General features: G+C 43.5%; 1 protein-coding gene across 1 annotated transcript in view; it reads right to left on the bottom strand.

Annotated features, from left to right (window-relative positions):
* LOC126335207 (cytochrome P450 6k1-like) overlaps positions 1 to 17,065 on the bottom strand; it is a 117,752-nt gene that overhangs the window by 65,212 nt on the left and 35,475 nt on the right. Inside the window, exon 2 of the mRNA XM_049998219.1 lies at positions 293 to 617. Within this exon, the coding sequence (XP_049854176.1) occupies positions 293 to 617 (325 nt within the window). The remainder of the gene's footprint in view (positions 1 to 292; positions 618 to 17,065) is intronic.

Raw genomic sequence — 17,065 nt, 5'->3', positions numbered from 1 at the left:
GCGGTTTTTATGACATCAGGAAATTGTTGAATCCTTCTAAAAGCGTGTTTTTGAAACACCAATGTGCGCACAACTGGCGAATATTTTGACAAACAATAATACCCCTACGTACCAAAAATGTTTTTGTTTCCTCGTTTACTTAACATATTAATAGGTGGCCTTCGTAGGTATTCAAAACGTTTCATAGCGGGGTAATGTGATTAGTGTTAGTACAAAACAATGGCACATACACTTGAACGATATGGCCACAGTGAATCTGTTGGGATTATAGTAAATTTTATCTCAAGCTTACCATATCGGCAAAACGACGAAACTGCGAATTTGGGTCGTCGATAGCTCCACACTCGATACCAAACGCACACATTCCGATGACGTCAGTGGTGAACGACGACAGCAGGTCCTTGAGCTCCAAGTCGCGACTGGGCTGCCCGTTGATGCGAGCTTTCACCGAGTCCTGCAGCCGTGTGCAACACTCCTTCACCAGGAAGAAGTCTCGCTTCATGTGCTCCACGGTGAACACCAGGTTGGTTCGCAGACGCATCTCCTCCCACAAGACGCCGGTCAGGATGAGCATATGCTGTCCCAAAGTGGCCGTCTTCGTCCATGGATTCCCTAGTCTGCAACAAAATGAGTAATGTTCCATAAACAATGTGATAACTATCCTTTAATTTCCTGGCCTGTTACCAAGCTTTCAGATTTCCTATGGAAACTGTAAAGCTCGAGGGAAAAGCCAGATTCGCCGACAACACCCAGAAAAACAGTCTAATATGACGACGAAAGTTCACAAGCAGTCATAACTATACAGTGTTGTAGTAGTAACACCCTGCTCGAACTTACAGAAGCTCCTGATCCTGTAGCAGACTGCTGGTTGTAAGTGTACCACTCACCTTAGCTAGGGTGGTGTACAGTCAGCGATCGTAATGGGAATGTAAGCTCTCTATTAACAAACTTGTAAGGTGTCAGGCAAATCCAACACCTTCCAGAAAACCCTGACATGATAAGCAAATCCAGTAGTATGTCACATAGCTCCGAATAAATCGTGACATTAAATTAACCAAAGTAATACGAGTAACGAGTGAGCAAATGGAATATCACAGACTAAGACAAGAATGCCTAAATGCATGTCGTACATTCCCACCGTGAGACCGACGCAGTTCCGAGGGGAGAAACGAGAACAGGAGCCAAGAGCAGAATCGTGTTAAGCTAGAAAGCCCTACGATAAGGGACGGACTGGACACCTACGTCGCCCGCCTACTGCTAAGACTACCACCCGCACGTTTTAGCGTGAGACTTTTTCGAGCCTCTGTTACGTCAAGGACCACCCCCCCCCCCAGCCCATGTTAAAAGCTAGAGCCCTCCAGAAAAACTGTATAGATCTTACGATAACACAAAAATGGCCACTACCACCCGCAAGTTTTAGCGTGAGACTTTTTCGCGTGTCTGTTACATTAGGACCACCCCCAGCCCATGTTAAAAGATAAAGCCTTCCAGAATAACAGTACAGATCTTACGATAACGCTAAAAGGACCACAACAGCTGCAGGTTTTAGTGTGAGACTTTTTCGCGTCTCTGTTACGTTGCAAACTTTAAAAACATTTCCCCGCCACGAAAAGTATAACGTTTCTCATTGGATAGACAGAATTTTTGTAGGCGGAGCTTAAGGTTAACATTAAGACCCTGATTGGCCAGTTTTTTTTTAAACCAACTTCGGTAAATTCTAGTGAGGGAAGTTAGGAGAGAGTTGCTTCCGAGATGGCGAGGTGAGCGGAGCTGAGCTGCCCGCCGCTGCCCTGACACTGCCTAAACACCGACAAGGTAATGAACGCACGCGATGCCGCATTTTTGAGCGCATAAGGCTTCACTGAGAACTGCAGAAGTCTCATCTGTTACACCCCCTTTTTTGTGTAATACTAGTGTCGATCTTAATTAAAACTCATGGTGTTCACATTTGTCACTTGAAGAACAGATCTGAAACGCGATGATTTTTCTTTTATATAGTTATTGAGTAGCCACATCAGCCACTGTAATTTACGACAAGTTAGATAAGTAATTAAAGATAATTGAGGGTCACTGTAGACCATTTTGATAGTTTTCTCTTTCGTGAAACTTAAATTAAACCTAGATTATAGATGTGATATGGCATAGGTCATCCTTCGATCGATTGTAGAACTTGGAAACCCATTCAGGGAACATTCGTTCACATTTTTGTTGAACGCAGTTGGTTTTTACCATCCTGTATTAAAACATCTTCTTTTATCAATAGTGCAATTTATAAACAATGTTTTGTGAGTAGAATAAAATTTCCAATGGTAAACTTAACTGCTTTTTCGACGTTATTTTACTAGCTAACTAAAAATAGGAAAGCTTTGAAGCCCTTCCATTAAATTTAGTTAGTATTAAGAATCTTTTACAGGGAGTGCAGTGGAGCTGACGCTGAGATCATTAAGTATTTGGTTATATCATCGCTAGTCTCACTGAACTCTTCTGAATTCTATATGTCATGTGTGGTCTGGCGTCTCCTTACCAGCAACAGGTCCCAGGTTCAAACTAGTTAATTCCCTAAAAAACACGCTCAGAGCGTCGTTGCGCGAAAGTGGTAGGGAGACACGATAGAGAACAAACAGACACTATCATGAATGTTTAGAAACTGTTATCGCAATTCAATTAATTTACAGCAAAATGATGATTTGATTAGTAGCAGATCTCATATCCATTAAACACATTCTCTTCTAAAAATGATCCCATGCCCCTAACTAACATTAAAACTTGTAAATTCATTATTAAATTATGTACTGTTAATGAGTTGAATAATAACAGTTTAAGTTTTGTAACACTTAGGATTTTATCAGACATCAATAGCTACAATATCTCTCTATTACACGCATACCACTGAAATGACAAACCTATCTTTTACACATCTGAGTCCATTAGCAGCGATAATTCCTCTAGTTCTCTAAAATAGTGAATGTAATACAGATTCCGCATATCATCTCTTCCGTATTAACTGTCTGACATCCCCTTTTACATCGTTACCGCGATTACAAAACTAGTGTCCACACTCCACCGTCAGACTCGTGACTCAACCAATGCTTATTGGCCCCATAGGTGTGCTGCAGTTCAAAGACAACCAGTGGCGGAAAATGGGTACGCTGTATCCTGCGAAGGTGATGGTACGCTTTCACGGTTCCGTCTGGCAGTTCCGCTTATTTCAGTCTCTCGTGTAGCACAGGACCTGGCCGCAACATACGAGTAGTGCAGGGACTAATTTTTCTGCAGTATCAACAAGTGTTGCATTGCAGTGGTTACGTGGTTACGTCTGTCTCGACGCCCCCTGCCGAAAGTCCTGTTAACTTCTGTTATTCTGCGGTCGGCTCTGAGCCATTACCAGACCTAGTAGTAACCCTCCATAAAGACCTGATGAATAATGATCACATAAAGCGAGTTGCAGGGAAGTTTTTGTAATTCCGTTCTGTGCAAATTGAATGGGACCGCAGGTGGTTAAAGATGTGAAGAAAATAGATACAAGCCTTAACTTCATTTAATAATTTGATTATGTTACCAGGTTTGTAGTCTCATTGACACTCTCTTCAGGCCCCTGCTCACATCAACGAAATCGTCAACCTTACAATAGAAAAAAGAAAATGTTATGCAACATCAATAGTTATTATTTAAAGTAAATTTACCATGGATATGCACTGGTAAAAATTATAAAAAACAGAGATAAAAATATCGAGACTGTAAAATGAAATGCATAACCCACAAACACTGGCACTCAATCATCATGTACCAATTCACTGTGTTAATAAAAACATCTTACACAAAATACATTACTAACATAATATTATGAAATATAGTAAAAATTAATCATAAAAGCCTAAATCAGAAATTACGGTGAGTCATGCGTACAAACAACGGTGTCGGATACAGTAGTCGTACTGTAACGAATCATCATGAGGACAGAAAATCTGTCATACTATATTACTACATTACAGTTTTACGGTTTTGCGCAATATTGTGTTAGTACTGTATTTTGTTTCAGCCGTTTTTATTAATGCAATGGATGGGTAGATGACAAATCAGTAACCACTGTTTGTATTTCGTGCTTTTTATTATACAGTCTTGATATTTCTATCTTTCTTTTTTATAAAGAATAGAAAATAAAAATTGCAAAATAATAAGAGCTAACGGAATCGAATTGAGGCTTTCACTTTGACCTAAATGCATGGGTCTCATTTCTGATGTTCTATTCTTTTTAGTGGTTTTCCAATCGTTCACAACTTGTCAGTTAGACCTTAAAAGTCGGATCACTTTCTACCTTTAATGTATTTTTGCATTTATTAAAAATGGCTCTGAGCACTATGGGACTTAACGATATCTATTGTAAGCTTGATGATTTTGTCGATTTTTGCAGAGGTAGCAATAAAGCACCGAAACTGCTAGTTCAATAAAATGATTGAAGTTACGGTTGTTGGTATCTATTTTCTACAAGCTGTAAGAAAGGTAAATTCCAGGCTAAGGCTAAGGAAGTGGTTCTTAAAATTTTTATTTTTTACTTTTTTCTTTTTAATTTTTTTGAACCAGATCTTCAGTGTTGCTCGTCAGTGTGGGTTTCTTATTAGATTTTATTGATTAAAGAGAGAGATTTCCGACGAAGAGTAGTGTGTTAATCATTGATCATTGGATTGTTTATAAAGCAAGGAAGCCAGTTGCTGTACAATACTTCTTCTTGAGGTAATAATACGTTGCACCACAAAACAACTTACTTGATGAAGGTGGATAAAATTAAGACGCCTTACCTGATAGTTCAAGAACCCAAAGCTGTGCGGAATTTCAACACGACGTGCTCGCTGATGTAACATTTGTTACGGCCACACCATCAAGGTGATTGTTTCATATTCTCGCCAAGCCGAGTGCCTAGAGGCGCAGAAGTATCGAAACAGCAGAAAAATGGAGTCTTAGCAGCTCGGATAGCCTCATTACCTCATAGTCCGAGATTCTGTGATGACTCGAATGTTGTATCGATGGAGGGGCGTGGGCTTAGCTATGGCAGCCTGTCGTTCACTCACCTTGCAACCTACAAGCACTGCAAGTCCCCGCCTGGCTGCTTGGACGCTGCTAGCAGCAGCGCAGCTGACGTGTGGTGGCCGACCTGCCGTCTTAATGGTCTAGCGCCACCTCTTGACATCAGCGTCGCGACAAAGCTGGGCGCACGCTGACGGTAGCATCCGCTGGCTGGATGCGTGTTGGTTCCGACGTACAAATGCTGGCTGCCCGGATGCCCGGAGCGATGCCTCGACTAATGTTGAACTCTGAATAGTCATTGTTTACGTTGTCAGCATGTTTCACCGACATCACCGTCTAACGGGCTCCTTCTCATCCACATTGCACCGCTGCGCGCCGCAACAGCGCAATCACAAGTCCGACCTCTGCAAATATTTCAAATTTGCTTGAAGCTATTTTCCCGGCAGATCCATTTCATTTTGCATCGGATGATATGATACGGCTACAACAGTTAACCTACGCAATAGAAATTACAACGAAAGACTGCCTTCCAAGTATAACTCCAAGAATGATTGTTTAGCCCAGAAAATGTATGATAAAATATGTAGCTACGAAATTGGCCTCTTTCTTGCAGCAACTATCAGCGTCATGTACATTTCGGCGCTGTTCGTATATTTTGCAACATCTATGAGCATTTCTGATGCATCAGGTAGAACAGTTTCCCTAAGTACAAATAGGCGTTATTAATTCAATGTTTGATAAAAGATGATCTGCACCGGCTACTGATTGTGCAGCGCTGCTTGTAACCAGCTATGGTCCAGTCTGACAGCTCAACTTTTGCTACTGAAAACCACGAATATGTATACAAGTTGTAATGGGTATAAGGGCAGATATTTTTTGTGTTTTGTGCTTTGGTATGTACACCCGTCGGCGTGAGGGGTATTTTTTCTCCGTATCAAACAGTCTTCTCACAAACATACCACAAACGTTATGACCTGATGTTTTCTTCAAAGCTATAGTCGCTACACTATGTGGACTGCGCCTGTCAGTACAAACTAACCGTTTGCGCCCATTTGTCCAAACTTCAACTACTGACCTGCTGTCCATGGGAAAACAAACATTAATGGTTTGGTCTTGCAATATGTACTTGGAGTTACTAATCAACCTAAAACATCTGATTTGTAATAGCTATAATTATTCATCTAAAGATTTCTAGAGACTAGGACAGTTGAAATGAACACAATTTTTGTTAGAAATTTGTTATACTCATGAAAATATGTTTTACGGGATAATCAGGTGCACACTGAGGGTCATTAATCAATACCATCTGAACCCATTAAGTGCAAAATTGTTTATACTGAGGAAAAGGCTTTAAATAAAGATTTCCACTAGTCGAAATGACTTTCTGTTGATTAAGAGAGTGTGATCCCGGCCTCCGTTGGAAAAGCAGCTGCAGCAGCAAGTCGTATACTCCTAGCTCACTCATTTGTTACATAGTTTAATTTTTAATTTTTTGCTTGTTTTTGTTACTTGCATTGTTTAATGCACAAATTTCGGGCGTATTATAGTATTTGAGAGTTATAACATCGCGTTTTTGTACCTGAATAGTGTAAAATCGCGTAGTCTCCTTCCGCCGCCGAACAGTGTGTCAGCAGTGCGCAAGTAGCAGCATTACTGCATTTACTAGGCACTCTTGTATTTTAATAACCGTTTAAATTTTGTGTCGATTTGTTTGCGCTCTCTGTAGATTAGTTCAGACGTTCCTTGCACAACAGTTTTTAGCATGGATAGGGACTGCAACTGCTGTGTTCGGATGCAGGCTGAGTTGGCATCCCTCCGCTCCCAGCTTCAGGCAGTGTTGGCTTCGGTCACACAGCTGTTGCCAATGGGCATCACTGTTGGGGTCCGGATGGGGGTTTGTCGGGGACGGCCAGCTCGTCCCACGCATCCCCCGATCGGACTACGACTGTGGCTGCCCGGGATACTGCCCACATTGAGGCTGATCCCTCACCTGTGGTAGAGTGGGAGGTCGTCTCGAGGTGTGACAGACGGCGAAAGACATTGCGGAGGGCTGAACGCAAGGCCTCTCCAGTTTGCCTGTTGAACCGGTTTCAGGCTCTGTCTCCGGCTGATACTGATCTTCGGCCGGACATGGCTGCTTGTCCTGTTCCAGACGTTGCTCCTCAGTCTGCAAGATCCGGGCAGTCGCAGAGGGTGGGCTTACTGGTAGTTGGGAGCTCCAATGTCAGGCGCGTAATGGGGCGCCTTAGGGATATGGCAGCAGGAGAGGGGAAGAAAACCAATGTGCACTCCGTGTGAATACCGGGGGCAGTCATTCCAGATGTGGAAAGGGTCCTTCCGGATGCCATGAAGGGTACAGGGTGCACCCATCTGCAGGTGGTCGCTCATGTTGGCACCAATGATGTGTGTCGCTATGGATCGGAGGAAATCCTCTCTGGCTTCCAGCGGTTATCTGATTTGGTAAAGACTGCCAGTCTCGCTAGCGGGACGAAAGCAGAGCTCATCATCTGCAGCATCGACAACAGGACTGACTGCGGACCTTTGGTACAGAGCCGAGTGGAGGGTTTGAATCAGAGGCTGAGACGGTTCTGCGACCGTGTGGGCTGCAGATTCCTCAACTTGCGCCATAGGGTGGTGGGGTTTCGGGTTCCGCTGGATAGGTCAGGAGTCCACTACACGCAACAAGCGGCTACACGGGTAGCAGGGGTTGTGTGGCGTGGGCTGGGCGGTTTTTTTAGGTTAGATGGCCTCGGGCAAGTACAGAAAGGGCAACAGCCTCGAAGGGTGCGGGGCAAAGTCAGGACATGCGGGGACCAAGCAGCAATCGGTATTGTAATTGTAAACTGCCGAAGCTGCATTGGTAAAGTACCGGAACTTCAAGCGCTGATAGAAAGCACCGAAGCTGAAATCGTTATAGGTACAGAAAGCTGGCTGAAGCCGGAGATAAATTCTGCTGAAATTTTTACAAAGGTACAGAAAGGATAGACTGCATGCAACCGGTGGTGCAGTGTTCGTCGCTGTTAGTACTAGTTTATCCTGTAGTGAAGTAGAAGCGGATAGTTCCTGTGAACTATTATGGGTGGAGGTTACACTCAACAACCGAGCTAGGTTAATAATTGGCTCCTTTTACCGACCTCCGAACTCAGCAGCGTTAGTGGCAGAACAACTGAGAGAAAATTTGGAATACACTTCACATAAATTTTCTCAGCATGTTATAGTCTTAGGTGGAGATTTCAATTTACCAGATATAGACCGGGACACTGATATGTTTAGGACGGGTGGTAGGGATAGAGCATCAAGTGACATTATACTGAGTGCACTATCCGAAAATTACCTCCAGCAATTAAACAGAGAACCGACTCGTGGAGATAAAATCTTGGACCTACTGATAACAAACAGACCCGAACTTTTCGACTCTGTATGTGCAGAACAGGGAATCAGAGATCATAAGGCCATTGCAGCATCCCTGAATATGGAAGTTAATAGGAATATAAAAAAGGGAGGAAGGTTTATCTGTTTAGCAAGAGTAATAGAAGGCAGATTTCAGACTACCTAACAGATCAAAACGAAAATTTCTGTTCCGACACTGACAATGTTGAGTGTTTATGGAAAAAGTTCAAGGAAATCGTAAAATGCGTTTTAGACAGATACGTGCCGAGTAAAACTGTGAGGGACAGGAAAAACCCACCGTGGTGCAACAACAAAGTTAGGAAACTACTGCGAAAGCAGAGAGGGCTTCACTCCAACTTTAAACTCAGCCAAAACCCCTCAGACAAACAGAAGCTAAACGATGTCAAAGTTAGCGTATGGAGGGCTATGCGTGAAGCGTTCAGTGAATTCGAAAGTAAAATTCTATGTACCGACTTGACAGAAAATCCTAGGAGGTTCTGGTCTTACGTTAAATCAGTAAGTGGCTCGAAACAGCATATCCAGCCACTCCGGGACGATCATGATATTGAAACAGGGGATGACATGCGAAAAGATGAAACACTAAACACCTTTTTCCAAAGCTGTTTCACAGAGGAAGACCGCAATGCAGTTCCTTCTCTAAATGCTCGCACAAACGAAAAAATGGCTGACATCGAAATAAGTGTCCAAGGAATAGAAAAGCAACTGGAATCACTCAACAGAGGAAAGTCCACTGGACCTGACGGGATACCAATTCGATTCTACACAGAGTACGCGAAAGAACTTGCCCCCCTTCTAACAGCCGTGTACCGCAAGTCCCTAGAGGAACGGAAGGTTCCAAATGATTGGAAAAGAGCACAGGTAGTCCCAGTCTTCAAGAAGGGTCGTCGAGCAGATGCGCAAAACTATAGACCTGTATCTCTGACATCGATATGATCGATATGTTGTAGAATTTTAGAACATGTTGTTTGCTCGAGTATCATGTCGTTTTTGCAATCCGAGAATCTACCCCGTAGGAATCAACATGGATTCCGGAAACAGCGATCGTGTGTGACCTAACTCGCTTTATTTGTTCATGAGACTCAGAAAATATTAGATACAGGCTCCCAGATAGATGCTATTTTGCTTGACTTCCGGAAGGCGTTCGATAGAGTTCCGCACTGTCGCCTGATAAACAAAGTAAGAGCCTACGGAATATCAGACCAGCTGTGTGGCTGGATTGAAGAGTTTTTAGCAAACAGAACACAGCATGTTGTTCTCAATGGAGAGACGTCTACAGACGTTAAAGTAACCTCTGGCGTATCACAGGGGAGTGTTATGGGACCATTGCTTTTCACAATATATATAAATGACCTAGTAGATAGTGTCGGAAGTTCCATGCGGCTTTTCGCGGATGATGCTGTAGTATACAGAGAAGTTGCAGCATTAGAAAATTGCAGGAAGATCTGCAGCGGATAGGCACTTGGTGCAGGGAGTGGCAACTGACCCTTAACATAGACAAATGTAATGTATTGCGAACACATAGAAAGAAGGATCCTTTATTGTATGATTATATGATAGCGGAAAAACACTGGTAGCAGTTACTTGTGTAAAATATCTGGGAGTATGCGTGCGGAACGATTTGAAGAGGAATGATCATATAAAATTGATTGTTGGTAAGGCGGGTACCAGGTTGAGATTCATTGGGAGAGTCCTTAGAAAATGTAGTCCATCAACAAAGGAGGTGGCTTACAAAACACTCGTTCGACCTAACTTGAGTATTGCTCATCCGTGTGGGATCTGTACCAGATCGGATTGAGGGAAGAGATAGAGAAGATCCAAAGAAGAGCGGCGCGTTTCGTCACAGGGTTATTTGGTAACCGTGATAGCGTTACGGAGATGTTTAACAAACTCAAGTGGCAAACTCTGCAAGAGAGGCGCTCTGCATCGCGGTGTAGCTTGCTCGCCAGGTTTCGAGAGGGTGCGTTTCTGGATGAGGTATCGAATATATTGCTTCCCCCTACATATACCTCCTGAGGAGACCACGAATTTAAAATTAGAGAGATTAGAGCGCGCACGGAGGCTTTCAGACAGTCGTTCTTCCCGCGAACCATACGCGACTGGAACAGGAAAGGGAGGTAATGGCAGTGGCACGTAATGTGCCATCCGCCACACACCGTTGGGTGGCTTGCGGAGTATAAATGTAGATGTAGATGTAGATTAAGAGAGGGCATGTTTGTGTAGTGTGTGCACAGATGCTGATGAAATGATCAATATCCTAGCCCATGTGGACAAAGGACTCAAAACCATTCACCAAATCTAAATTCTGATTTCAGTTAGAAAGCAAAAGAAAAATGAAAGATTCTACTGTATGTAATATCCAAAGTTAACACAGAAGACTGTAACAGCAATGTGTTCCCTACGCAACAGCATGCAGCGATCTCATTAATAATAGCCATAACTAGAATGCAGACAGCACACCGACCAAGGCAGGGCAATGAATGAACGGCATAGCACCGCCCAATTGACTTCAGCAGTTTGATTGCACTGAATCAAATTCTTGCAGAAAACCGTCAGCCTGGCTGAATGTTCACAGATCGCTGCATGAGATATGCCTCTTGCTTGGCTGCAGGCTAGTCCAAAGAGCTGTGCAACCTATTTCTTCCACTCCAGTTCGTGTTCATCGAAAGATGCCAGTACAAGGGGCAGTATATGTATGCGCAATATTTTTATATTTTTATTGATGATTGAGGACAGTGTACCGGACATTATTACATCAATATTTATTTCATTTGCAGATTAATATTTATAATTATTAGGAACAGTATGTTTTCAGTTGATTAGTACCTCCAAGTACATGTGGCAAGGGCAAAGCTTTACCATTTATTTTTCTTTGGCCGCAAAACTATTAGTCTATACTATAGGTGTAGTATACGTAATGGTGCAATTATGACCATGCAGGAAACTTCAGGTCGTAAATTATGTGGCGTGTCTGAGGTAAGACTGTTAGATCCGGAGAGAAAACCACTAACACGTTAGAGTGGGTAGATATTAAGGTACCAGTGATCACAATATTCTCACCTATATCCCTACCTCCTTATATATACGTGATATTTCAAACTCCCTGCGTCAATCGTCTAGATGTGATGTATCACGTCATGGGAAACAATTCTGTTAGAGACGCTTCCGGCGATGATAGAAATCCTTTTCCTTTATTGGTTGTGCCTCTGAGAGGCGGCAAGGTACAGGCTCTCTGCGAGATGTGTATGCAATATGTGCTGTGTACATTCCAGTCACGTGCTCCATGTGAAAGGCGATTGGCCGAGCCAGTTACAGTTCTTCAGTCATTTATAAAATATCTTTCTTCGCTTTGGGACACACATTCTTAAGATTTTCTGGTTGAAAATCAGTTTGTCAATTTACTGAGATAGGTAGTAGGCTATGAAGCACCGTAGCGGTCACGCGGTTCCAGACTGTAGTGCCTAGAACCGCTCGGCCACCCCGACCGGTGAAATTTAGCACCTTCGCTAATATGAAGCCATCACAAAACTGTACGAGATTAAAATAAAGCAAGAATTCCCTTTATTTTCACGTTTTGATCTGATGAATCTAATAAAACATGCCCCAGACGGGCATCTGCAGTAGTTTTCCAGAACATTCAGAGAAGAAAAGACATAATTTCGTAACATTTTAAATTTATTAACTACTTGGCCCAATTTGTTTTTTGAATTACAAACAATTGCACGAAGTTTTTCAACAGAAGTTGCTGAGAACTTAATTTTGGAAAAAAATAATGGTAGTAACGTTAATTGAAACTGTATGAATGTGTCAGATAATCTGCTTTTAGTAATACCATGGCACACGTGAATTCATTTTAAACCGGAAAAAACAAAGCTCAGTGTTAAGGAAGTTGTATAGTGTACTTACAGTTTCACAACACATTCACAATAAATGTTAAACGAGACCTCCACCGAGTTCAATGCATTTAGCTGCACGTGTATGAACACATTTCGTTGCTCATTTCAGGAAAGTAAACAAATTTACTTGTATAATAATCACCGCTGGCCACCAAACTCGGAGGAAGCTGCACATTCCCTCAATTATTTGAATAAGTCCCACGAATCTGAATTTTGCTTTACCTGTCTTCGTAACAGAATTTTACTTTAACTATCTTCGTAAGTAGGATCTAACGGCACTGTGGTGTCGGTATACCCTTATAAAATGGTAAACTCCCACCTAATTAGACGGTGCTGCACAGTATGCTCACCAATATCTTGTCTCGATGGACGTGAAGTTGAGTGCACCAGCCCGGAATCCGCGGATCACGCTGTCAGCACGACGGCCCAGCGCAGAATACGAGAACGATCGCCCCTCAACGATTGAGCGTATGAAGTCTTCTCTAAGACGGCCGATCCCAGAGCGTTCGTGATCATTCGTCAATGCACCCAACTACCCAGTTTGTGCTGGCACGGCAGAAAACATCATTTAGGCAAAAATGTTATTTAGTTCTGCCCAGTACCGTGAAACTGCAGTGTTAAATAATTTGCCACCACGGAATACATCAAGTAGAGGGTCAGTCAGGACTCAAGCTCCTCTCAACGTCTGTTGCGGAAATTCTCTTCTGTCAAGAGGTGATGGCGAATCAGTGTGTTGTTTACACCAGTTAACATTTCCATCAGGCCAACCGACTGCGACGGCAACTCCACCAGGTCCCGCTCCCATAGTAGCAGGCCTGGCCTCTGCAGAAACGGTGAGTTCTCTTCAGATGTTACTAGGTGACAGGCCAGTCCTTAAGACCCAAACCCGGTAGCCGGGCCCCGGATAGTACCATACTCCACAACTCCGAAAATACCGACCTTATTTGTGTGACATGAGAGTTCCTCAGGTGTCACTGGAATGTCTCTATCACCTGCGTAAGCCAGGGATTTGATAATGCTCTGAGTGGTGAGCGGACTGCCCCGTTCTCCCCAGTGTTTTGAGCCACGGCCGTTCACCAACTCCTGGGAAAACGAACCGCAACGTTTCCACGAATTCCCTTGTCCGAAACGACACAAGTTCAGACAAACAAGTCCAAAACTTTTTTTTCAGTTACAATACTCAGAATCAAGTACGGTAATTAGAGTTAAATAAAGTGATGAAGATCGTGTGTCCCGCATATCTCCAGACGTAACAAGCAGCAGATAGTGTTTCCTTATTAATGAAAGGAGGCAAACCAGAGGGCTTGTAAACTTTCAACTATTCATGGTGAATGGAATTTCTTAATATTTTGTCCGCTTGGTAGCCCCTTATTAGAAATTTATCATGGCAGCATTCTATGTGATTTCATTTTTGAAATCTTCTACTTGCGAAAATTTGCTGATGATGAAAGCTGCTTCATTCCCTTCTCTTTTTTCGAACTGAACAAGTCTTTTGTATGTCCATTCCAAATACACTTTATCATTTTAGTTATATTTTCTTGCTGCCTTACAAGAGGTTTCTTCTACCAGTTTGTACAGACCGCAAGGGATAATGCAGCTAAAATGCTGCAGAACGAGTCGTGCCTATGGAGCCGTGGTAAAAATTGCTGTTTTGAAGAGCGCGCCGCAGCGCGTAGTGTGAAGCAGTCGCCCTCCGTTTCTGGCGGTGGCGCCTCTGTGGCAATTGCAGCTTTGGTGTCTCCCTCTGGTGGGGAAAGGGAAGGGTTGCCTGTTCACGTCCATTTAAGGGGCGCTATGAGCTCGCCAGTGGGTCAGTCCGGGTCTGTCTCCCGTCCGCATTTGTTAGGCAGTTGGTGTCTGTCTGTCGTTCGGAGTGCTAGTATGTCTGTCCTTCGGATCAACCTTTAAAGTCTTTCCACTCCGCCAGTAAGAGAACTCAGCGAGTGGTCGCCCGGTCGAGGCTTAGTTCCTGCATCTGAGTCTGCCCGTTAGGCAGCCAATCTGCTCGAGTTTGCTCAGGCAATGGTCATTGGCGTTTGGATCGATCGGTTGGTCGATCGCGCACTGAGACACAAGATGGCTTGTCCGTCTTAAGCGTCGGCGCATGTGAGGTCGCCACGTGAGTCCAGTGGGCCGCGGCGTATAGCGAGGGGTGGTGACTTGGCGGTCGACACGAGAGCAACAGGAGTCAACCCACGACATCGGTCTGGCCGGTGCGACGCCGTGAGACGGGAGATCGGCGCGCCTTCCTGCGTCCGTTGAAGCGGCTGGCAGGGGACGGGTTGGGAGAGCGATTTGGGGATGGTGCGTCAGGTCTTCTAGAGAAATCGCAGTTTATGAGAAGTTAAGTGATCGGTGATATGTTGTTTGATTTATTCTTGTCAAATTCTACTTGTTTTCTTGGTGAGGTCACCAACCGTTTTGCTTTGGGGTCGTCCCACCATTCTTCTCCGTTTGCCCACCCGGTGGAAGGAGGTTGTTTATAAATTGGGTGGTCCGTTTTCCCCTTGTGGAGTAGGGGCGGGTTAGAGCGAACTGCGGTTCGGGTTGTCTCCCTATCAATCTACCGTACGTTAGTAGCTGCCTCTGTCATGTTTGTCGGATTTGGTGTGCTAACGAATTTATTGCTTGGAGTGTAACGGCCTAATACCTGAAATATGTTTTGATCTTTGGAAACTTTGATACTATTGCTTACGATCTTGAGAGGCGGTATCTGTTTACTGTAGAGCATCTTGACTATTCCAGAATGAGATTTTCACTCTGCAGCGGAGTGTGCGCTGATATGAAACTTCCTGGCAGATTAAAACTGTGTGCCCGACCGAGACTCGAACTCGGGACCTTTGCCTTTCACGGGCAAGTGCTCTACCATCTGAGCTACCGAAGCACGACTCACGCCCGGTACTCACAGCTTTACTTCTGCCAGTACCTCGCCTCCTACCATCCAAACTTGACAGAAGCTCTCCTGCGAACCTTGCAGAACTAGCACTCCTGAAAGAGACATGGCTTAGCCACATCCTGGGGGATGTTTCCAGAATGAGATTTTCACTCTGCAGCGGAGTGTGCTCTGAGTGTGCGCGTGAGTCGTGCTTCGGTAGCTCAGATGGTAGAGCACTTGCCCGCGACAGGCAAAGGTCCCGAGTTCGAGTCTCGGACGGGCACACAGTTTTAATCTGCCTGAAGTTTCATCTTGACTATTGTTTGGCCAACCTTGTAGAATTTTATACGAGATTGCATTTCATGGGCTTTTATTTAAATGATCATTTTAGTATATAAAGTTGCCACCCTTTCACTGTAAGACTTTTCTTAGAAGTTAAAATCAAATGGCAACTTCGGTGGCAAGGTTAATATTTTAATTTGTAGTGTTTTATACCATTTCCATCCCTTCTACGGGGAGGGAGATGGGGTGCATAGTTTGTGTGCTTTCGTAAATTGTTAAAACTCTTATTTTCTAGTTATCTGGTGTGTTGCAGATTTGCTCCGGTGTAGTCTTTCAGAGGATGTTGTGAGCGGTCGTAACTACGGCCGTGTCAAAATTGAGCGGCAAAGTTCTCTGCCTGAAACCTCATACAGTCAAAACTTGTTTCTTTCTGCCTCTGAATAAATTGTAACTTTAATATTTAGAGGATGCTTTCTGATTATAATTTTAACTCTGTTTCTTTTAAAAAATGCTTTTAGGCACTGTTAAATTGAATAAAATTCCCATTTGTTAAAAGGAATTTGGTTATAATTTCACCAGTTACTCCCTGGCAACTACTTCCATGCTTACATAGTGTGATTAAATTTGTTAATATTATTGATGAATCGCTAGTAAATAAAATAATAAATTCTTTGAAAATAAATCACGGTTCACCTATAAATAAATGACTTCAAGCTAAAGCGTTCTTATCTTTTCAAATTGATATATCCAGGTTGTGGCTGCTCAGACTTCAAAGTCTGCCGGGTGAAAATGCAAAGTTGACCCTCCCCCACGCATGAGGGATGGTTAGGAGGTATCCAGTTGTGCCACAGACAGATGTCTCCTTTACTAACGCTAACTTTTCATCAAGAACCTTTTTTTTCTCACGATGCGTCATTATCGAGATATACAGGGTGAGTCACCTAACGTCACCGCTGGATGTATTTCGTAAACCACATCAAATACTGACGAACCGATTCCACAGACCGATCGTGAGGAGAGGGGCTAGAGTAATTGTTTAATACGAACCATACAAAAATGCACGGAAGTATGTTTTTTTAACACAAACCTAAGCTTTTTTAAAAGGAACCACGTTAGTTTTGTTAGCACATCTAAATACGTAATCAATACGTAAATACGTAAAAATACGTAAACAAATACGTAATCAGTGCCGTTTGTTGCATTGTAAAATGTTAATTACATCCGGAGATATTGTAACCTAAAGTTGACGCTTGAGTACCACTCCTCCGCTGTTCGATCGTGTTTATCGGAGAGCACTGCAACATACATCGTGTTTCTACAGAATGATCTGCCAACGTTGCTCGAAAATGTCCCACTGGAAACGCTTCGACGTATGTGGTATCAGCATGATGGTGCACCTGCACATTCCGCAATTAACATAGGCTGACCCTTGACAGGATGTTCGACGGGCGTTTTATAGGACGTGGAGGACGCATAAATTGGCCAGCCCGTTCTCCTCATCTTACACCTCAGGACTTCTTTCTGTGGTGTACGTTAAAGGAGAATGTGTACCGTGATGTGCCTACAACCCCAGAGGATATGA

Source organism: Schistocerca gregaria, chromosome 2 (genome assembly GCF_023897955.1).
Source record: "Schistocerca gregaria isolate iqSchGreg1 chromosome 2, iqSchGreg1.2, whole genome shotgun sequence".
In the NCBI taxonomy this organism is placed as follows: domain Eukaryota; kingdom Metazoa; phylum Arthropoda; class Insecta; order Orthoptera; family Acrididae; genus Schistocerca; species Schistocerca gregaria.
This window is presented reverse-complemented; position numbering and strand designations above follow the sequence as displayed.